The 20,442-nt window shown below is 54.6% G+C and overlaps 1 protein-coding gene across 1 annotated transcript; it reads left to right on the top strand.

Annotated features, from left to right (window-relative positions):
- Window positions 1–902: 902 nt before the first annotated feature.
- On the top strand, window positions 903–18,608 carry LOC138350093 (sex-determining region Y protein-like). The gene is made up of 4 exons (XM_069300382.1): window positions 903–914; window positions 2,280–3,128; window positions 12,568–12,735; window positions 18,477–18,608. The coding sequence occupies exons 1-4, from the start codon at window positions 903–905 to the stop codon at window positions 18,606–18,608; spliced, it is 1,161 nt and encodes a 386-aa protein (XP_069156483.1).
- The last annotated feature ends 1,834 nt before the right edge of the window (window positions 18,609–20,442 follow it).

The following is a 20,442-nucleotide window of genomic DNA, read 5'->3' as shown; positions in this document are numbered from 1 at the left end:
CACTCCAAGGCCGCCTACAATATGAGCGGGAAGGCTCTAGGACACCGGGGACACTCCAAGGCCGCCTACAGTATGAGCGGGAAGGCTCTAGGACACCAGGGACACTCCAAGGCCGCCTACAATATGAGCGGGAAGGCTCTAGGACACCAGGGACACTCCAAGGCCGCCTACAGTATGAGCGGGAAGGCTCTAGGACACCAGGGACACTCCAAGGCCGCCTACAATATGAGCGGGAAGGCTCTAGGACACCAGGGACACTCCAAGGCCGCCTACAGTATGAGCGGGAAGGCTCTAGGACACCAGGGACACTCCAAGGCCGCCTACAGTATGAGCGGGAAGGCTCTAGGACACCGGGATCACTCCAAGGCCGCCTACAGTATGAGCGGGAAGGCTCTAGGACACCAGGGACACTCCAAGGCCGCCTACAATATGAGCGGGAAGGCTCTAATACACAGTTGGCTCAAGCTTCATCTTCCACATAACAAGATTATTACTTGGTAAATAAAGTTTATTACTAACTAGCTGTACCCAGCCACACGTTGTGGCGGCTCAGCAGTGCTTGCATGTTGCTGAACAATAGTACCCCTCCCCTGTGCCCCCCATCCTCCTGACCATTATCCCCTCCCCCGTCCCCTAATCCTCCCCACTCCCCTGTCCCCTCATCCTCCCCACCATTAACCCCCTCGTCCTCCCCACCATCCTCCACTCCCATCCCCTCGTCCTCCCCACCATCCTCCACTCCCATCCCCTCGTCCTCCCCTCCATCCTCCACTTCCTCTTCAAATGTGTTCCCAAATGATTCGATGATCCCATCACCGAAAAAAAAAATAAAAAAATACAAAAAATATACTATACTCATGAAATGAACGGTATGGTAAACAACACAGCTCAATTCCAACGCGATGTCACACAAAGTAATTCAATCAAAATGAAAGTGAATCAAAATTTATGAAAATTAAATTTATGAATGCAATCGGAAATTGGAAATAGAATCTTAACATATTTACGTGCAACAGTTAGCATTGATAAAAAAAATCATGTTTTTACCTCTCACAGGTGAGGCATCTATATAGTCTATACTAATATAAATGTAAATGTTCGTGTGTGCATAACCGCTAATCTCCGAAAGTTCTTCACCGATTGCTTTGAAATTTTCACACAACGTTCCATTCGCATCCGGCCAGGTTTTTATATACATACAATATAAACGTCACATCTGTGACGGGAAAAACATTTCTTTTAACTGTGTTTTTCATGTGTTTTTCATTTTCATTTACCATTTTTTCATGTATTCGAATGAAAAGTTGTGTCAAAATTTCAAAGCCATCGTTAAGAACTTTCGGAGATTACAGTGTGTGTTGCTCTTACGTCAACACATGGCGCTGTTAAACAAAAAAATACCTGTCACAGGTGAGGCATGTATGTGGCAGGTATATAAAAACACGCACTTATTCGAATGCAACGTTGTGTCAAAATTTCAAAGCAATTGGTAAAGAGGTTTCGGAGATTTTCCTCACATGACAAACACTGTGTCAAAAACGCATGATTTAATCTGTCACGTACGTGACGTCTGTATATTATATATACAAAAACTCGCTCGTATACGAATGCAACGTTGTGTCAAAATTCCGAAGCGAAAATTCAGAGACAAGCGAACAAGCGATTTTGAACGAACGAACATTTATAATTTTATATTGACCGGTTGTACCCGGTCACGCGTTGCTGTGGCTCAACAGCTGCTGGTGACGCTCCTGTTAGACCTTCTGTTGTTGGTGGTGACGCTCCTGTTAGACCTTCTGTTGTTGGTGGTGACGCTCCTGTTAGACCTTCTGTTGTTGGTGGTGACGCTCCTGTTAGACCTTCTGTTGTTGGTGGTGACGCTCCTGTTAGACCTTCTGTTGTTGGTGGTGACGCTCCTGTTAGACCTTCTGTTGTTGGTGGTGACGCTCCTGTTAGACCTTCTGTTGTTGGTGGTGACGCTCCTGTTAGACCTTCTGTTGTTGGTGGTGACGCTCCTGTTAGACCTTCTGTTGTTGGTGGTGACGCTCCTGTTAGACCTTCTGTTGTTGGTGGTGACGCTCCTGTTAGACCTTCTGTTGTTGGTGGTGACGCTCCTGTTAGACCTTCTGTTGTTGGTGGTGACGCTCCTGTTAGACCTTCTGTTGTTGGTGGTGACGCTCCTGTTAGACCTTCTGTTGTTGGTGGTGACGCTCCTGTTAGACCTTCTGTTGTTGGTGGTGACGCTCCTGTTAGACCTTCTGTTGTTGGTGACTCTGCAGCAAGACAAGCACCATGAACACAAGCACCATGAACACAAGCACCATGAACACAAGCACCATGAACACAAGCAGTACAAGCACCATGAACACAAGCACCATGAACACAAGCACCATGAACACAAGAAGAACAAGCACCATGAACACAAGCAGTACAAGCACCATGAACACAAGCACCATGAACACAAGAAGAACAAGCACCATGAACACAAGCAGTACAAGCACCATGAACACAAGCAGTACAAGCACCATGAACACAAGCAGCAGCACAAGCACCATGAACACAAGCAGTACAAGCACCATGAACACAAGCAGTACAAGCACCATGAACACAAGCAGTACAAGCACCATGAACACAAGCAGTACAAGCACCATGAACACAAGCAGTACAAGCACCATGAACACAAGCAGCAGCACAAGCACCATGAACACAAGCAGCAGCACAAGCACCATGAACACAAGCAGCAGCACAAGCACCATGAACACAAGCAGTACAAGCACCATGAACACAAGCAGTACAAGCACCATGAACACAAGCAGCAGCACAAGCACCATGAACACAAGCAGCAGCACAAGCACCATGAACACAAGCAGCAGCACAAGCACCATGAACACAAGCAGCAGCACAAGCACCATGAACACAAGCAGCAGCACAAGCACCATGAACACAAGCAGCAGCACAAGCACCATGAACACAAGCAGCAGCACAAGCACCATGAACACAAGCAGCAGCACAAGCACCATGAACACAAGCAGTACAAGCACCATGAACACAAGCAGTACAAGCACCATGAACACAAGCAGTACAAGCACCATGAACACAAGCAGCAAGAACACAAGTCACTGGAGGGAGTGAGGGGGGGGACGCATCACTGGAGGGGGTGAGGGGGGGGGGACGCGTCACTGGAAGGGGTGAGGGGGGGACGCGTCACTGGAGGGGGTGAGGGGGGGGGGACGAATCACTGGAGGGGGTGAGGGGGGTGGAAAAGCATCACTGGAGGGGGTGAGGGGGGAGGGACGCGTCACTGGAGGGAGTGAGGGGGGGGGGACGCATCACTGGAGGGGGTGAGGGGGGGGACGCGTCATTGGAAGGGGTGAGGGGGGGGACGCGTCACTGGAGGGGGTGAGGGGGGGGGACGCGTCATTGGAAGGGGTGAGGGGGGGGACGCGTCACTGGAGGGGGTGAGGGGGGGACGAATCACTGGAGGGGGTGAGGGGGGGGGGAAGCATCACTGGAGGGGGTGAGGGGGGGGAAGCATCACTGGAGGGGGTGAGGGGGGAGGGACGCGTCACTGGAGGGGGTGAGGGGGGAGGGACGCGTCACTGGAGGGGGTGAGGGGGGAGGGACGCGTCACTGGAGGGGGTGAGGGGGGACGCGTCACTGGAGGGGGTGAGGGCTGGACGCGTCACTGGAGGGGGTGAGGGGGGGACGCGTCACTGGAGGGGGTGAGGGGGGGGACGAATCACTGGAGGGGGTGAGGGGGGGGCGCATCACTGGAGGGGGTGAGGGGGGACGCGTCACTGGAGGGGGTGAGGGGGGGGACGCGTCACTGGAGGGGGTGAGGGGGGAGACGCGTCACTGGAGGGGGTGAGGGGGGGACGAATCACTGGAGGGGGTGAGGGGGGGAAGCATCACTGGAGGGGGGTGAGGGGGGGACGCATCACTGGACGGGGTGAGGGGGGGGGACGCGTCACTGGAGGGGGTGAGGGGGGGGCGCATCACTGGAGGGGGTGAGAGGGGGGGACGCGTCACTGGAGGGGTGAGGGGGGGGGACGCGTCACTGGACGGGGTGAGGGGGGGGAAGCGTCACTGGAGGGGGTGAGGGGGGGGAAGCGTCACTGGAGGGGGTGAGGGGGGGACGCGTCACTGGAGGGGGTGAGGGGGGGGGGACGCGTCACTGGACGGGGTGAGGGGGGGACGCGTCACTGGACGGGGTGAGGGGGGGGACGCGTCACTGGAGGGGGTGAGGGGGGGGACGCGTCACTGGACGGGGTGAGGGGGGGGGGACGCATCACAAGAGGGGGTGAGGGGGGGGACGCGTCACTGGAGGGAGTGAGGGGGGGACGCATCACTGGAGGGGGTGAGGGGGGAAGCATCACTGGAGGGGGTGAGGGGGGAGGGACGCGTCACTGGAGGGAGTGAGGGGGGGGACGCATCACTGGAGGGGGTGAGGGGGGGACGCGTCATTGGAAGGGGTGAGGGGGGGGACGCGTCACTGGAGGGGGTGAGGGGGGGGACGAATCACTGGAGGGGGTGAGGGGGGGGGAAGCATCACTGGAGGGGGTGAGGGGGGAGGGACGCGTCACTGGAGGGGGGTGAGGTGGGGGGGACGCGTCACTGGAGGGGGTGAGGGGGGGACGCGTCACTGGAGGGGGTGAGGGGGGGACGAATCACTGGAGGGGGTGAGGGGGGGACGCATCACTGGAGGGGGTGAGGGGGGGGACGCGTCACTGGAGGGGGTGAGGGGGGGGACGAATCACTGGAGGGGGTGAGGGGGGGGAAGCATCACTGGAGGGGGTGAGGGGGGGGACGCATCACTGGACGGGGTGAGGGGGGGGACGCGTCACTGGAGGGGGTGAGGGGGGGGGGACGCGTCACTGGAGGGGGTGAGAGAGGGGGACGCGTCACTGGAGGGGGTGAGGGGGGGGACGCGTCACTGGACGGGGTGAGGGGGGGGAAGCGTCACTGGAGGGGGTGAGGGGGGGGACGCATCACTGGAGGGGGTGAGGCGTCACTGGACGGGGTGAGGGGGGGACGCGTCACTGGACGGGGTGAGGGGGGGGGACGCGTCACTGGAGGGGGTGAGGGGGGGGACGCATCACTAGAGGGGGTGAGGGGGGGGACGCATCACTAGAGGGGGTGAGGGGGGGGACGCGTCACTGGACGGGGTGAGGGGGGGACGCATCACTGGACGGGGTGAGGGGGGGACGCGTCACTGGACGGGGTGAGGGGGGGACGCGTCACTGGACGGGGTGAGGGGGGGACGCGTCACTGGAGGGGGTGAGGGGGGACGCATCACTGGACGGGGTGAAGGGGGGGGGACGCATCACTGGACGGGGTGAGGTGGGGGACGCGTCACTGGAGGGGGTGAGGGGGGGGACGCGTCACTGGAGGGGGTGAGGGAGGACGCGTCACTGGAGGGGGTGAGGGGGGGGACGCGTCACTGGAGGGGGTGAGGGGGGGGGGACGCGTCACTGGAGGGGGTGAGGGGACGCGTCACTGGAAAGGGTGAGGGAGGGACGCGTCACTGGAGGGGGTGAGGGGGGGGACGCGTCACTGGAGGGGGTAAAGGCGGGGGACCCGTCACTGGAGGGGATGAGGTGGGGGGGACGCGTCACTGGAGGGGGTGAGGGGGGGGACGCGTCACTGGAGGGGGTGAGGGGAGGGGGACGCGTCACTGGAGGGGTGAGGGGAGGGGGACGCGTCACTGGAGGGGGTGAGGGGGGGGACGCGTCACTGGAGGGGGTAAAGGCGGGGGACGCGTCACTGGAGGGGGTGAGTGGGGGGGGACGCGTCACTGGAGGGGGTGAGGGTGGGGGGACGCGTCACTGGAGGGGGTGAGGGGGGGGGCGTCATTGGACGGGGTGAGGGGGGGGACGCGTCACTGGAGGGGGTGAGGGGGGGGACGCGTCACTGGAGGGGGTGAGGGGACGCGTCACTGGAAGGGGTGAGGGGGGACGCGTCACTGGAGGGGGTGAGGGGGGGGGACGCGTCACTGGAGGGGGTAAAGGCGGGGGACCCGTCACTGGAGGGGATGAGGTGGGGGGGACGCGTCACTGGAGGGGGTGAGGGGGGGGACGCGTCACTGGAGGGGGTGAGGGGAGGGGGACGCATCACTGGAGGGGGTGAGGGGAGGGGGACGCGTCACTGGAGGGGGTGAGGGGGGGGGACGCGTCACTGGAGGGGGTAAAGGCGGGGGACGCGTCACTGGAGGGGGTGAGTGGGGGGGGACGCGTCACTGGAGGGGGTGAGGGAGGGGGGACGCGTCACTGGAGGGGGTGAGGGGGGGGGGCGTCATTGGACGGGGTGAGGGGGGGGATGCGTCACTGGAGGGGGTGAGGGGGGGGACGCGTCACTGGAGGGGGTGAGGGGTGTCGTGACGCTGAACCCCGGTTTATTCCGAACACAGCGAATACACAACACATAACACCTTGCCTCAGCAACCGTTACTACCACCGTGTACTCCTACACACACCAGACCCTTGAGGCGTACCACTCGGTTTGTACTGGAACACAATGAATGAACATATGGAAGGTATTTAAAGGCCGTCGGGTTTTGTCATTTAATTACAAAGAATAGACTCTGACAAATAAATACATATTAACATACTCTATTAGGTCAATACACTTCCAATACCCATATTCCACCTGACCTCCACGATCACCACCCACACTCGTAACTTCCGCCTAAGTCCCTAATACGGAATGATTACTAAAACGCTCCACACCCGGTTAGTCTTTCATTCAATACTCACATACTGCAGACTTAACTTCGTCACTAAGATCACATCAGGTTCTCGCATAGCTGTCTGCTACACTTCGCTGCTGCAGCAAACGAGGATCCAGAGGACTTGCCAGTTCAACTCCCACAATCATACTGACTCCAGTCAGCCATGGCCTCAAACATTTCACCCCGCCTCTCAAGGAAGGTATAATCTGATTAACCTTATCCCTAGAGTGGTAACCTTGATCCTAGAAGCCTGACGAAGAATAATTCCTCTTTCCAGGAATGATTAATTTGGCTAAACAGCTTCGGTCTTAATCCATTGACCTTTCTTAGATATGTGATCCATAGTCTGTCTACTTACATGTACTTCCAATCATCATTCGTTAAGTGTTGTAGTAATGATCCTCTATGCAGGCTTAATGATCCTCTAGCTAATAATTCCTACTAACTTGTGGATTACAACACCACTCCCCTCCTTAAACACGCATATGTCCCCATATGCATCATTGCAATGGTTCCATTAGTGCAAGGACCTGGAGGATGCACCCACCATATGTGTACAACTAAGAAATCATCCAATAAGTTCATTATACACACGATGAAATAAATTAAAATTTTCCCCGACATGACTCACAACACTTCTCCAACATATACATTATATTCACATCATATCACAGGTTAAATAGTCTGTAATAATTTTTCCCATCTCCAACAATGCACATATACCTAAACTGCTGACATATAATTACATACAAACATAAACATAAAATTACATTGACCAGAATGTTGGCACTTAAACAGAAATGACACTAGTCATTAATATATACACAACACATATATATCTAAGGTTCTTCATCCTTAGTAACAAGTTAATTATAATTTAACATCTTGCCCTGTACTGTTGACATAAGGGCTTACAATGATCACACAATGTTTCACTGGCCTCCTCCACAATTGGCAGCATCACTTCTCTTATCTTCGTGTCCCATGGTTGCTAGGTCATAGATCCTCCATGACCCAGACAAAACCCAGGCTGTCCAGCCTGGTGAATGTTGTCAATGTCCCATCGTTGCTCACAGCTAACGTGATCCTGGCCTCCAGAGCAACGGAGATTCCTACCCCAGGGTCATGTTCCCTCGGGTCTGAGCTGACGTCTCGTTCCAGGGCACCAATCCCAGAACGCTGTAGATCCCTCACAGCTCTCTGGTCTAGGCCCATCCGCCCGGAGTGTGTCCACCTGTATTCACACCTTCCCGACCGCTGTACCTGCAAAATATTCCTTCGGAGCCCCCTGGCTCGATCCCATTATTACATAACCCCCTCGGCTCCTTACTCTCTCCCCGTATAGAGCCTGAGCGCAGCTGCAAAACCATTGCAGCTGGCCCTTATCCCTGCTTTGATGTCAGGGGGGCGAATTTCGCCTATAACGTCACGTTGGCTTCACTTCCTCCCCCTTTTTTCTAGAATAACTGAGTGTAGCCTCATAGCTTCCCTTCTACTCTACCTGAAGCTCTGTGACATGATCCCGGGGGACCTTCTCAAGCCTAACACTCAGTAATGGTGCCGATGAGGTAATATACAGTATATACATACACATACAGTATACACATACAGTATATACATACACATACATTATCACAATAAATACCTCATTAAAATAATTTCACAACTAATGTCACTAAAGCATCATACTGCCACTGGCTCGCTTCTAGCGAGATTCCTGTAACAACTTAATTAATGAGAAATTAGTATATCTACTTGGCTCGCCCACTGCAACCACCAACACCTGAAATTTTGAAATTCTACATTGTAATCTTATCCATAAGACTTACCCACTCCGACACACCATCACCTCTGGTCAACCCAACCACTGATGACCTCATTATAACACCACGTCTCTCAACAGCCAGGCTCTGCGTCCGGACGCACCTGACCTCATTACACCGATACTCACCGTACCCACCACCACCTGGCCTCCTGTGCCGCTATGTTCTCCACAACACCACACTCCATACCAGGCGTCCAAACGCCACAACACTACACCACCCACTACACATGCTACTCTACTCAACACTCTACACACTACCCCACACTCTACAAAACTACCATGCCCATGCACCACTCAACACCACACTCTACACACTACCCCACACTCTACAAAAACTACCATGGCCATGCACTACTCTACAGTACATACTATGCTCCTTCTGTGTTCATGACCCCACGAGAGCGGGTCGGATAGCAATGTGTCACCGTCGCCTGTGGACCTTGTCCCCGGTCCTGCGAAGGCTGTTCTGTGTTATCTACCCTTGATTGCCAACTCCTCGTACCCCTACCTATGTTCTCAGCCGCTGGTGTGCTCTCCCCTGGCACACTCTCCGTAGGGTATGGCTCCTCACTTGCCTGACCGGTCAGTGTATAGACGCGGTCTGGGTGACAGGAGAACACATGCCCTGTGTTTAGCACCTTAACCTTAACTTCTGCATTCTTTTTGCTAATTACCCGACATGGCCCCACAAACTTGGGTGCCAACTTACCTTCTGCCTGAGCGTGCATCTGCTTCACGAATACCCTATCACCTTCATTGATCACCTTTGCTTGGACCTTGTTCCGCGCATTATAATATGCCTCTGCTACCTCTGTCGACTTTCTTAAATGTAGTTTCACCAAGTCAAATGCCTTGGTTGCTCGCCTACAGAAAACACTTTTGAAGTCTAACGCATAGCATGACGGTTGCTTGTTTGTGAACGTCGTGAACGGAAGTCGGGGATCGAACCCATGCAACAAAAAATGCGGGGTTTCTCCCACCGACCTATTGAACGCCGTGTTGAGCGCCGACTCCACCATCGACAAACTCTGATCCCATGCAAGCACATCATCTGCAGCCAAATGCCGCAGAATACTGATTACTTCAGAATTGTGTCTTTCAACCAAACCATTCGCCGATGGTCGATATGCCAGCACTGGAGTATGTTTGAATTGATACACACTCGCGATGCTTTGAAATACTTGATTGATAAACTCTGACCCTTGGTCTGACACAACTTGTTGAGGAGCCCCAAACCTGGTTAACACACTTTCCACCATGGCCTGCGTCACATCCTCTGCCGACTTAGAACGGAGTGCACTCACCACAGTGAACCGTGTGAGTGCATCCACTGCTACAAATATGTACCTCGCCCCTGAATGAGCTTGTGGTAGCGGCCCAATGAGATCTGTGTGTACTCTCTCGAAGGGAGTACTCACCTCCGGCCACCTACGCAAAGGTTCCGCCCCCAACCTATGTGCCTTGTACCTCAGACAACTGACACAAGAGGCTACATAGACCTTGATATCTTTACCCATGGATGGCCAATAGAACCTTTGACGTGCCCTCTGCAACGTCTTGGACTCCCTTCCATGGCCTGCTGCTGGGATGTTATGACACAGATATATTGTAGTCCTCTGGAACTCCGGTGTCAAGACTGCCTGGTATACTGGTTCAGACCGTACCCCGAAACCCTACCAAGATGATACAACACCTCATCTTCAACCACAAACTCATCCACTGGGGCTGGAAGTGACTTCAACAACTCCGCACGCTGACCCCTCAAAAACTTACCTCCCCCCACAGGGGGTGACCTTCCTGACTCCGTATCAACTCCCTCACATTCCACGACACATCTTCCTCCCCCCTTTCACTCACCACTGCTACATTTGTGACACCTTGACAACGCGTCAGCGACCACATTGCTTTTCCCTGGTACATGTTCAAAGTTTGTAATGTTAAACTCTGAGAGCGAGGTAACCCACCGTGCCAGCCGCTGACAAGGCTCCTTGGACTCAAACACATACTTAAGGGGTTTGTGATCGCTTCTGAGCCAAATTTCATGTCCAAGCAAGATGTACCGGTTCCGTTGTAATATGAATGTGATCGCAAGCGCTTCCCTCTCAATCGTACTATAGTTCCTCCCTGCAGGACATAGTACTCGGGAACAAAATGCAATGGGACGATCCCGTCCTCGCTCATCCACCTGGGCTACCACACCACCTATCGCTGCGCCAGAAGCATCAGCATACACCAGAAACGGTTTGCTAAAGTCTGGGTGCGCCAAGATACTGCGAGAGCTGACAGCAGCCCTCAGTACCTGGAACGCCTGCTGTTCTTCCTTCCCCCACACGAACTCTGCAAGTCCACTGATCTGATGTAATGGTCTTGCAATTTTTGAAAAATCTTTAATAAATCGCCGATAATAGCTAACCAACCCCAGGAAAGATTTGCACTCTTTCTTGTTCTGTGGAACTGGGAACTCTTGAATATCCCTGGTTTTATCTGGCAATGGACTGATACCCATCCGGCCCACTGTATGACCCACCAATGTTACCGATTCTCAAAAAAACTGCATTTTTCGAAATTCACTTTGAGGTTGTGTGACCTCAACCTTAGCAAGAGTTTCCTCAAATTATGCATGTGCTCCTCTAATGACTTTCCCAGCACAATTACGTCATCGAGGTACAGCAACGCTGTGGGACCTATCAACCCCGATAACACACTCATCATTAGCCTACTGAACACAGCAGGTGCTGACTTCAATCCGAAAGGAAGTGGTTTATATTGCCAGAGCTCGTTGGAAGTGGTTTATATTGCCAGAGCTCGTTGTTGCACGCACTAAACAAGGAAGTGGTTTATATTGCCAGAGCTCGTTGTTGCACGCACTAAACAAGGAAGTGGTTTATATTGCCAGAGCTCGTTGTTGCACGCACTAAACAAGGAAGTGGTTTATATTGCCAGAGCTCGTTGTTGCACGCACTAAACAAGGAAGTCGTTTATATTGCCAGAGCTCGTTGTTGCACGCACTAAACAAGGAAGTCGTTTATATTGCCAGAGCTCGTTGGAAGTGGTTTATATTGCCAGAGCTCGTTGGAAGTGGTTTATATTGCCAGAGCTCGTTGGAAGTGGTTTATATTGCCAGAGCTCGTTGTTGCACGCACTAAACAAGGAAGTGGTTTATATTGCCAGAGCTCGTTGTTGCACGCACTAAACAAGGAAGTGGTTTATATTGCCAGAGCTCGTTGTTGCACGCACTAAACAAGGAAGTGGTTTATATTGCCAGAGCTCGTTGTTGCACGCACTAAACAAGGAAGTCGTTTATATTGCCAGAGCTCGTTGTTGCACGCACTAAACAAGGAAGTCGTTTATATTGCCAGAGCTCGTTGGAAGTGGTTTATATTGCCAGAGCTCGTTGGAAGTGGTTTATATTGCCAGAGCTCGTTGGAAGTGGTTTATATTGCCAGAGCTCGTTGTTGCACGCACTAAACAAGGAAGTGGTTTATATTGCCAGAGCTCGTTGTTGCACGCACTAAACAAGGAAGTCGTTTATATTGCCAGAGCTCGTTGTTGCACGCACTAAACAAGGAAGTCGTTTATATTGCCAGAGCTCGTTGGAAGTGGTTTATATTGCCAGAGCTCGTTGGAAGTGGTTTATATTGCCAGAGCTCGTTGTTGCACGCACTAAACGCTGTGACTTCCCTCGACTCTTCCTCCAGCGGTATCTGGTGATACCCACTGAGTAGGTCTAATGTGGTAAAATATTGTGTACCCTTCAAGTGTGTCAATGTGTCCTGTATGTTAGGTAATGGGTATGCTTCGTCTTTCGTCAGCTTGTTTATTCTGCGGAAATCTACGCATAACCTCACTCCCCCATTCTTTTTCCTGACTACTACGAGAGGGCTGTGCCACGGTGAACTGGATGGTTCAATGATATCATGCTCCCTTAGCTGGCTTATCTCCTCTTTCACCTCCCTCTGGTGTGCCACTGGTATGCTATATGCTCTCGTATATACTGGATGTGCACCCTCTGCAGCAAGACAAGTTCCATGAACACAAGCAGCAGCAGCAAGACAAGCACCATGAACACAAGCAGCAGCAGCAAGACAATCACCATGAACACAAGCAGCAGCAGCAAGACAATCACCATGAACACAAGCAGCAGCAGCAAGACAATCACCATGAACACAAGTCACTGGAAGGGGTGAGGGGGGGGGACGCGTCACTGGAGGGGGTGAGGGGGGGGGGACGCGTCACTGGAGGGGGTGAGGGGGGAGGGACGCGTCACTGGAGGGGGTGAGGGGGGGGACGCGTCACTGGAGGGGGTGAGGTGGGGGGACGCGTCACTGGAGGGGGTGAGGGAGGAGGGACGCGTCACTGGAGGGGGTGAGGGGGAGGGACGCGTCACTGGAGGGGGTGAGGGGGGAGGGACGCGTCACTGGAGGGGGTGAGGTGGGGGGACGCGTCACCGGAGGGGGTGAGGGGGGAGGGACGCGTCACTGGAGGGGGTGAGGGGGGGGACGCGTCACTGGAGGGGGTGAGGGGGGAGGGACGCGTCACTGGAGGGGGTGAGGGACGCGTCACTGGAGAGGGTGAGGTGGGGGGACGCGTCACTGGAGGGGGTGAGGGGGGGACGCGTCACTGGAGGGGGTGAGGGGGAGGGACGCGTCACTGGAGGGGGTGAGGTGGGGGGACGCGTCACTGAAGGGGGTGAGGGGGGGACGCGTCACTGGAGGGGGTGAGGGGGGGACGCGTCACTGGAGGGGGTGAGGGGGGGGACGCGTCACTGGAGGGGGTGAGGGGGGGGGACGCGTCACTGGAGGGGGTGAGGGGGGGGGACGCGTCACTGGAGGGGGTGAGGGGGGGACGCGTCACTGGAGGGGGTGAGGGGGGGGACGCATCACTGGAGGGGGTGAGGGGGGGGACGCATCACTGGAGGGGGTGAGGGGGGGGACGCGTCACTGGAGGGGGTGAGGGGGGGGGACGCGTCACTGGAGGGGGTGAGGGGAGGGGGACGCGTCACTGGAGGGGGTGAGGGGGGAGGGACGCGCCACTGGAGGGGATGAGGTGGGGGGACGCGTCACTGGAGGGGGTGAGGGGGGGGACGCGTCACTGGAGGGGGTGAGGGGGGGACGCGTCACTGGAGGGGGTGAGGGGGGGACGCGTCACTGGAGGGGGTGAGGGGGGGGCGTCACTGGAGGGGGTGAGTGGGGGGGACGCGTCACTGGAGGGGGTGAGGGGGGGGGACGCGTCACTGGAGGGGGGTGAGGTGGGGGGACGCGTCACTGGAGGGGGTGAGGGGGGGGACGCGTCACTGGAGGGGGTGAGGGGGGGACGCGTCACTGGAGGGGGTGAGGGGGGGGGACGCGTCACTGGAGGGGGTGAGGGGGGGGACGAGTCACTGGAGGGGGTGAGGGTGGGGGACGCGTCACTGGAGGGGGTGTGGTAGGGGGTGCACGGGGGGATATTGATGGAAGGCGGGGTAGGGGTGCGGGGATCTGGGTGCTAGGGGTGGGTTGGGGAAGTGGTGCGGGGGAGGGGTAAGGAGGGGGCCAGGACAAAAAGCGTGCCCCGTGTTCCCTGCAGCAGCAGGGAAGAGAGATGTCTGGGAGATAGTGAGGGCTTCACTGTCCTCTCCAGTACTTCTCTCTGGCTTATGTAAACACCTTGGGTTATTATGGCCCCCTGCTGCTGCTTGTGGTGCTTGTGCTGCTTGTGGTGCTGCTGCTTGTGGTGCTTGTGTTGCTTGTGCTGCTTGTGCAGCTTGTGGTGCTTGTGGTGCTTGTGGTGCTGCTGCTTGTGGTGCTGCTGCTTGTGGTGCTGCTGCTAGTGGTGCTTGTGGTGCTTGTGGTGCTGGTGCTTGTGTTGCTTGTGCTGCTTGTGGTGCTTGTGGTGCTGCTGCTTGTGGGGCTTGTGTTGCTTGTGCTGCTTGTGGTGCTGCTGCTTGTGGTGCTTGTGGTGCTGCTGCTTGTGGTGCTGCTGCTTGTGGTGCTGCTGCTTGTGCTTCTTGTATTGCTGCTTGTGGTGCTGCTGCTTGTGGTGCTGCTGCTTGTGGTGCTGCTGCTTGTGGTGCTGCTGCTTGTGGGGCTGCTGCTTCTGGTGCTTGTGTTGCTTGTGTTGCTTGTGCTGCTTGTGTTGCTTATGGTGCTTGTGGTGCTGCTGCTTGTGGTGCTGCTGCTTGTGGTGCTTGTGCTGCTTGTTGTGCTTGTGGTGCTGCTGCTTGTGCTGCTGCTGCTTGTGCTGCTGCTGCTTGTGGTGCTTGTGGTGCTGCTGCTTGTGCTGCTGCTGCTTGTGCTGCTGCTGCTTGTGGTGCTGCTGCTTGTGGTGCTGCTTGTGGTGCTTGTGTTGCTTGTGCTGCTTGTGTTGCTTGTGGTGCTTGTGGTGCTGCTGCTTGTGGGGCTTGTGTTGCTTGTGCTGCTTGTGTTGCTTGTGGTGCTTGTGGTGCTGCTGCTTGTTGTGCTGCTGCTTGTGGTGCTGCTGCTTTTGGTCCTGCTGCTTGTGTTGCTTGTGCTGCTTGTGGTGCTTGTGGTGCTGCTGCTTGTGGTGCTGTTGCTTGTGGTGCTGCTGCTTGTGGTGCTGCTGCTTGTGGTGCTTGTGTTGCTTGTGCTGCTTGTGGTGCTGCTGCTTGTGGTGCTGCTGCTTGTGGTGCTTGTGCTGCTTGTGGTGCTGCTGCTTGTGGTGCTTGTGGTGCTGCTGCTTGTGCTGCTTGTGGTGCTTGTGGTGCTGCTGCTTGTGGTGCTGCTGCTTGTGCTGCTGCTGCTTGTGGTGCTGCTGCTTGTGGTGCTGCTGCTTGTGCTGCTGCTGCTTGTGGTGCTGCTGCTTGTGGTGCTGCTGCTTGTGGTGCTGCTGCTTGTGGTGCTGCTGCTTGTGGTGCTGCTGCTTGTGCTGCTGCTGCTTGTGGTGCTGCTGCTTGTGCTGCTTGTGCTGCTGCTTGTGGTGCTGCTGCTTGTGGTGCTGCTGCTTGTGGTGCTTGTGGTGCTGCTGCTTGTGGTGCTGCTGCTTGTGGTGCTTGTGGTGCTGCTGCTTGTGGTGCTGCTGCTTGTGCTGCTGCTGCTTGTGCTGCTGCTGCTTGTGGTGCTGCTGCTTGTGGTGCTTGTGGTGCTGCTGCTTGTGCTGCTGCTGCTTGTGCTGCTGCTGCTTGTGGTGCTGCTGCTTGTGGTGCTGTTGCTTGTGGTGCTTGTGGTGCTGCTGCTTGTGGTGCTTGTGGTGCTGCTGCTTGTGGTGCTGCTGCTTGTGGGGCTGCTGCTTGTGGGGCTTGTGGTGCTTGTGGTGCTGCTGCTTGTGCTGCTTGTGGTGCTTGTGGTGCTGCTGCTTGTGCTGCTTGTGGTGCTTGTGGTGCTGCTGCTTGTGCTGCTGCTGCTTGTGCTGCTGCTGCTTGTGCTGCTGCTGCTTGTGCTGCTGCTGCTTGTGGTGCTGCTGCTTGTGGTGCTGCTGCTTGTGGTGCTGCTGCTTGTGCTGCTTGTGGTGCTTGTGGTGCTGCTGCTTGTGGTGCTGCTGCTTGTGCTGCTGCTGCTTGTGGTGCTGCTGCTTGTGGTGGTGCTGCTGCTTGTGGTGCTTGTGGTGCTGCTGCTTGTGGTGCTGCTGCTTGTGGTGCTGCTGCTTGTGGGGCTGCTGCTTGTGGGGCTGCTGCTTGTGGTGCTGCTGCTTGTGGTGCTGCTGCTTGTGGGGCTGCTGCTGCTTGTGGTGCTGCTGCTTGTGGTGCTGCTGCTTGTGGTGCTGCTGCTTGTGGTGCTGCTGCTTGTGGTGCTGCTGCTTGTGGTGCTGCTGCTTGTGGGGCTGCTGCTTGTGGTGCTGCTGCTTGTGATGCTGCTTGTGGTGCTGCTGCTTGTGGTGCTGCTGCTTGTGGTGCTGCTGCTGTTGGTGCTGCTGCTTGTGCTTCTTGTATTGCTGCTTGTGGTGCTGCTGCTTGTGGTGCTGCTGCTTGTGGTGCTGCTGCTTGTGGTGCTGCTGCTTGTGGTGCTGCTGCTTGTGGTGCTGCTGCTTGTGGGGCTGCTGCTTGTGGGGCTGCTGCTTGTGGTGCTGCTGCTTGTGGTGCTGCTGCTTGTGGGGCTGCTGCTTGTGGGGCTGCTGCTTGTGGTGCTGCTGCTTGTGGGGCTGCTGCTTGTGGTGCTGCTGCTTGTGGGGCTGCTGCTTGTGGGGCTGCTGCTTGTGGTGCTGCTGCTTGTGGTGCTGCTGCTTGTGGGGCTGCTGCTTGTGGTGCTGCTGCTTGTGGTGCTGCTGCTTGTGGTGCTGCTGCTTGTGGGGCTGCTGCTTGTGGGGCTGCTGCTTGTGGTGCTGCTGCTTGTGGGGCTGCTGCTTGTGGGGCTTGTGGTGCTTGTGGTGCTGCTGCTTGTGCTGCTTGTGGTGCTTGTGGTGCTGCTGCTTGTGCTGCTTGTGGTGCTTGTGGTGCTGCTGCTTGTGCTGCTGCTGCTTGTGCTGCTGCTGCTTGTGCTGCTGCTGCTTGTGCTGCTGCTGCTTGTGGTGCTGCTGCTTGTGGTGCTGCTGCTTGTGCTGCTTGTGGTGCTTGTGGTGCTGCTGCTTGTGGTGCTGCTGCTTGTGCTGCTGCTGCTTGTGGTGCTGCTGCTTGTGGTGGTGCTGCTGCTTGTGGTGCTTGTGGTGCTGCTGCTTGTGGTGCTGCTGCTTGTGGTGCTGCTGCTTGTGGGGCTGCTGCTTGTGGGGCTGCTGCTTGTGGTGCTGCTGCTTGTGGTGCTGCTGCTTGTGGGGCTGCTGCTGCTTGTGGTGCTGCTGCTTGTGGTGCTGCTGCTTGTGGTGCTGCTGCTTGTGGTTCTGCTGCTTGTGGTGCTGCTGCTTGAGGTGCTGCTGCTTGTGGTGCTGCTGCTTGTGGGGCTGCTGCTTGTGGTGCTGCTGCTTGTGATGCTGCTTGTGGTGCTGCTGCTTGTGGTGCTGCTGCTTGTGGTGCTGCTGCTGTTGGTGCTGCTGCTTGTGCTTCTTGTATTGCTGCTGCTTGTGGTGCTGCTGCTTGTGGTGCTGCTGCTTGTGGTGCTGCTGCTTGTGGTGCTGCTGCTTGTGGTGCTGCTGCTTGTGGGGCTGCTGCTTGTGGGGCTGCTGCTTGTGGTGCTGCTGCTTGTGGTGCTGCTGCTTGTGGGGCTGCTGCTTGTGGGGCTGCTGCTTGTGGTGCTGCTGCTTGTGGGGCTGCTGCTTGTGGTGCTGCTGCTTGTGGGGCTGCTGCTTGTGGGGCTGCTGCTTGTGGTGCTGCTGCTTGTGGTGCTGCTGCTTGTGGTGCTGCTGCTTGTGGTGCTGCTGCTTGTGGTGCTGCTGCTTGTGGGGCTGCTGCTTGTGGGGCTGCTGCTTGTGGTGCTGCTGCTTGTGGTGCTGCTGCTTGTGGTGCTGCTGCTTGTGGGGCTGCTGCTTGTGGTGCTGCTGCTTGTGCTTCTTGTATTGCTGCTTGTGTTGCTGCTGATGCTTGGCGCTAATCCTTTTGATGTGGGCCTCTGGGGACAGGTTCGGTGTGATATCGACCCCCAGATCTTTCTCTCTATTTGACTCTTGCAGGATTTCACCTCCCAGATGGTGCCTTGTGTTCAGCCTCCTGCTCCCTTCGCCTAATGTCATTACTTTACACTTTCCCGAGTTGAACTTTAGCAGCCATTTTCTAGACCTATCCTCCAGTTTTTTCAGGTCGTCCTGTAGTCTCTGTCTATTCATCTGTCTTGATTCTTTTCATAATTTTTGCATAATCAGCAAACATTGAGAGGAATGAGTCTATATCATCTGGAAGATCGTTTACATATATTAGAAACAGGACAGGTCTAAGTACAGAGCCCTGTGGGACTCCGTTGGTTACATCTCGCCACACTGATGTCTCCCTCACAGTTACTTTTTGTTTCCTGTTGCTTAGATATTCTCTTATTCACAGGAGCACCTTACCTGTTACTCCTGCCGGTTGCTCCAACTTTTTTAACAGGCTTTTACGTTTTTACACTTTACGGGGTACTGTGTCAAAAGCTTTCCGACAGTCCACCCTCTTACTTACCAAATTTTTGTTGCGTGGTCATACAATTCTATTATGCCTGTGAGGCACGATTTACCATCCCTGAACCCATGCTGCTGGCGTGTTACAAAACTATTTCCCTCTAGATGCTCTCCGAGCCTTTTCCTCACGATCTTCTCCATCACCTTGCATGGTATACAAGTTAGGGAAACTGGCCTGTAGTTCACTGCCTCTTGCCTGTCACCCTTTTTGTATATTGGGACTACATAAGCTGTCTTCCAGCTTTCCGGAAGGTCTCCTGTTTCCAGGAGACCTGTTATATACCATACAGAGTGGCACACTTAGTGCCTCTGCATTCTCTTTTAGTAATTACGGTGAGATTCTGTCAGGCCCAACAGCCTTTGTTACATTCAGCTCCAACAGATTACTTTTGACACATTTATTTTTTTTTTGTTAGTGTATAATTACTCTGATAACTATAGTTTAGAGATAAACCTGGTGTTATCCGAATGTAGTCTTCTGACTTAGTGAGGTGTCGTCGTCCTCAGCCTGACCTGTTGTCAGGTGCGACACACGGATATAACCGAGCCCTGACTAAGGACAAAATATATAGGTAAAATTTTATCATGGATATTTATCTACATTACCCAAAAACGTGGGTATCTTATATGTCGAGTTATATATACAAATTACTGGACACTGTACATTAGATGTACAGTTTATATATATTGAGTACAATAACAAAGAGCAGCGTTACTCAGCTGTGATAATGGTTCTCTTCCGAACCCTTTTACTTCTCTTGCCAGTATCCACTATGTAATAGCAAGACAGTTCTTGAGACCCTCAGCCAACTACACTGACACGACGGTATATACATACAGTTAACGCAATTGTCTGCAGAACTTTTCTACCTTCTCGTGGCTCAATATTATTATCCTGATTCGACGGTAGATGTCTAACCCTCCCTACGGCGTTGACACTCACCATCTTCCACGGGTCGTATTTCAGAAGAGAGTGGATCCTCATCACTATTTCACCATACGGCTGGTCACACAACTGGGCCAGGTCGAGAGGGAGGAATAGAGTACTGCCCTGCCCAGGTTCTGACCTGTACTCATGCCTCGCCCGGTGATTCTGATTGGTCAACAGAATTCCCGCCACCGGACGAGCCACGCCGTGTGGGTCGTTAACAACCTGCATGGTTCTTAAAGTCGTTCCCCCTCTAACATTTAGTAGGAAAGCATTACTCTTAAGTACCACTACTTATACTCTGATGCGACGCAATAACACGATAAAAGAAACTTCCTGTAGCACTCCTCCCCCGTTAAATGAGTGGTATTTCTGAGCATCCAATCAAATTTTCTTCAGCGATTGTAGCATTATTCATTTTGCGTCCATCATACTATGATTAATCTTGTTGTAGTCATGACACGCCTCATCAGACATACCTTATTTTGTAGAGATGTCTTCCCACTGACCATAATTCTGCGGCGTACAGAATCTTCTTAGCGTCTCCACCGCCGCACACCATCTGTCCTAAAACAACTTTTTTATATACAACTATATACCAAATAATACACAGGTAAGTATCCTGAAAACACCGGTTTTGAAAAGGGGTGGCCGATGCGAAAGGCTTTTACTTAGTTTTTCTCTTCCACCATTCCTCATCACTTCACTATCTTCTTTCCTTGTCCAAAACGTCTTACTTCACACTTCCATCTACTGCCATTATACTTCCGTCTCTTGTCATCATACTTCACTCCCTCATCTTCACCGACGATCCTCCCTTTCGTCTCCTCATTTATCCGAGACTTCCTCTTCGACTTCCATCGAATCCTCGGTTTTCTTCCATTCCTCCATGCTTGTATCATCATCTCACACTTCTCACCTCTATACAACTCCCTTTCTTCTCCTTCAACTTGTGAGATTTTTTTCTACGCCTACCTCCCTTAGGAGGTGGACTACAAGTTTAAAGGCTGC

Source organism: Procambarus clarkii, chromosome 44 (genome assembly GCF_040958095.1).
Source record: "Procambarus clarkii isolate CNS0578487 chromosome 44, FALCON_Pclarkii_2.0, whole genome shotgun sequence".
In the NCBI taxonomy this organism is placed as follows: Eukaryota; Metazoa; Arthropoda; class Malacostraca; order Decapoda; family Cambaridae; genus Procambarus; species Procambarus clarkii.
Note: the sequence above shows the minus strand (reverse complement) of the source record. Positions and strands in the feature narration are given on the sequence as shown.

Bases quoted from the DNA above. Each gene is read 5' to 3' on its own strand.
- LOC138350093 (XM_069300382.1), top strand. The intron at 3,129-12,567 runs GTGAGGGGGGGG...CACCCTCTGCAG, and splicing joins AACACAAGTCACTGGAGGGA to CAAGACAAGTTCCATGAACA. The intron at 12,736-18,476 runs GTGAGGGGGGGG...CTGTGTCAAAAG, and splicing joins AACACAAGTCACTGGAAGGG to CTTTCCGACAGTCCACCCTC.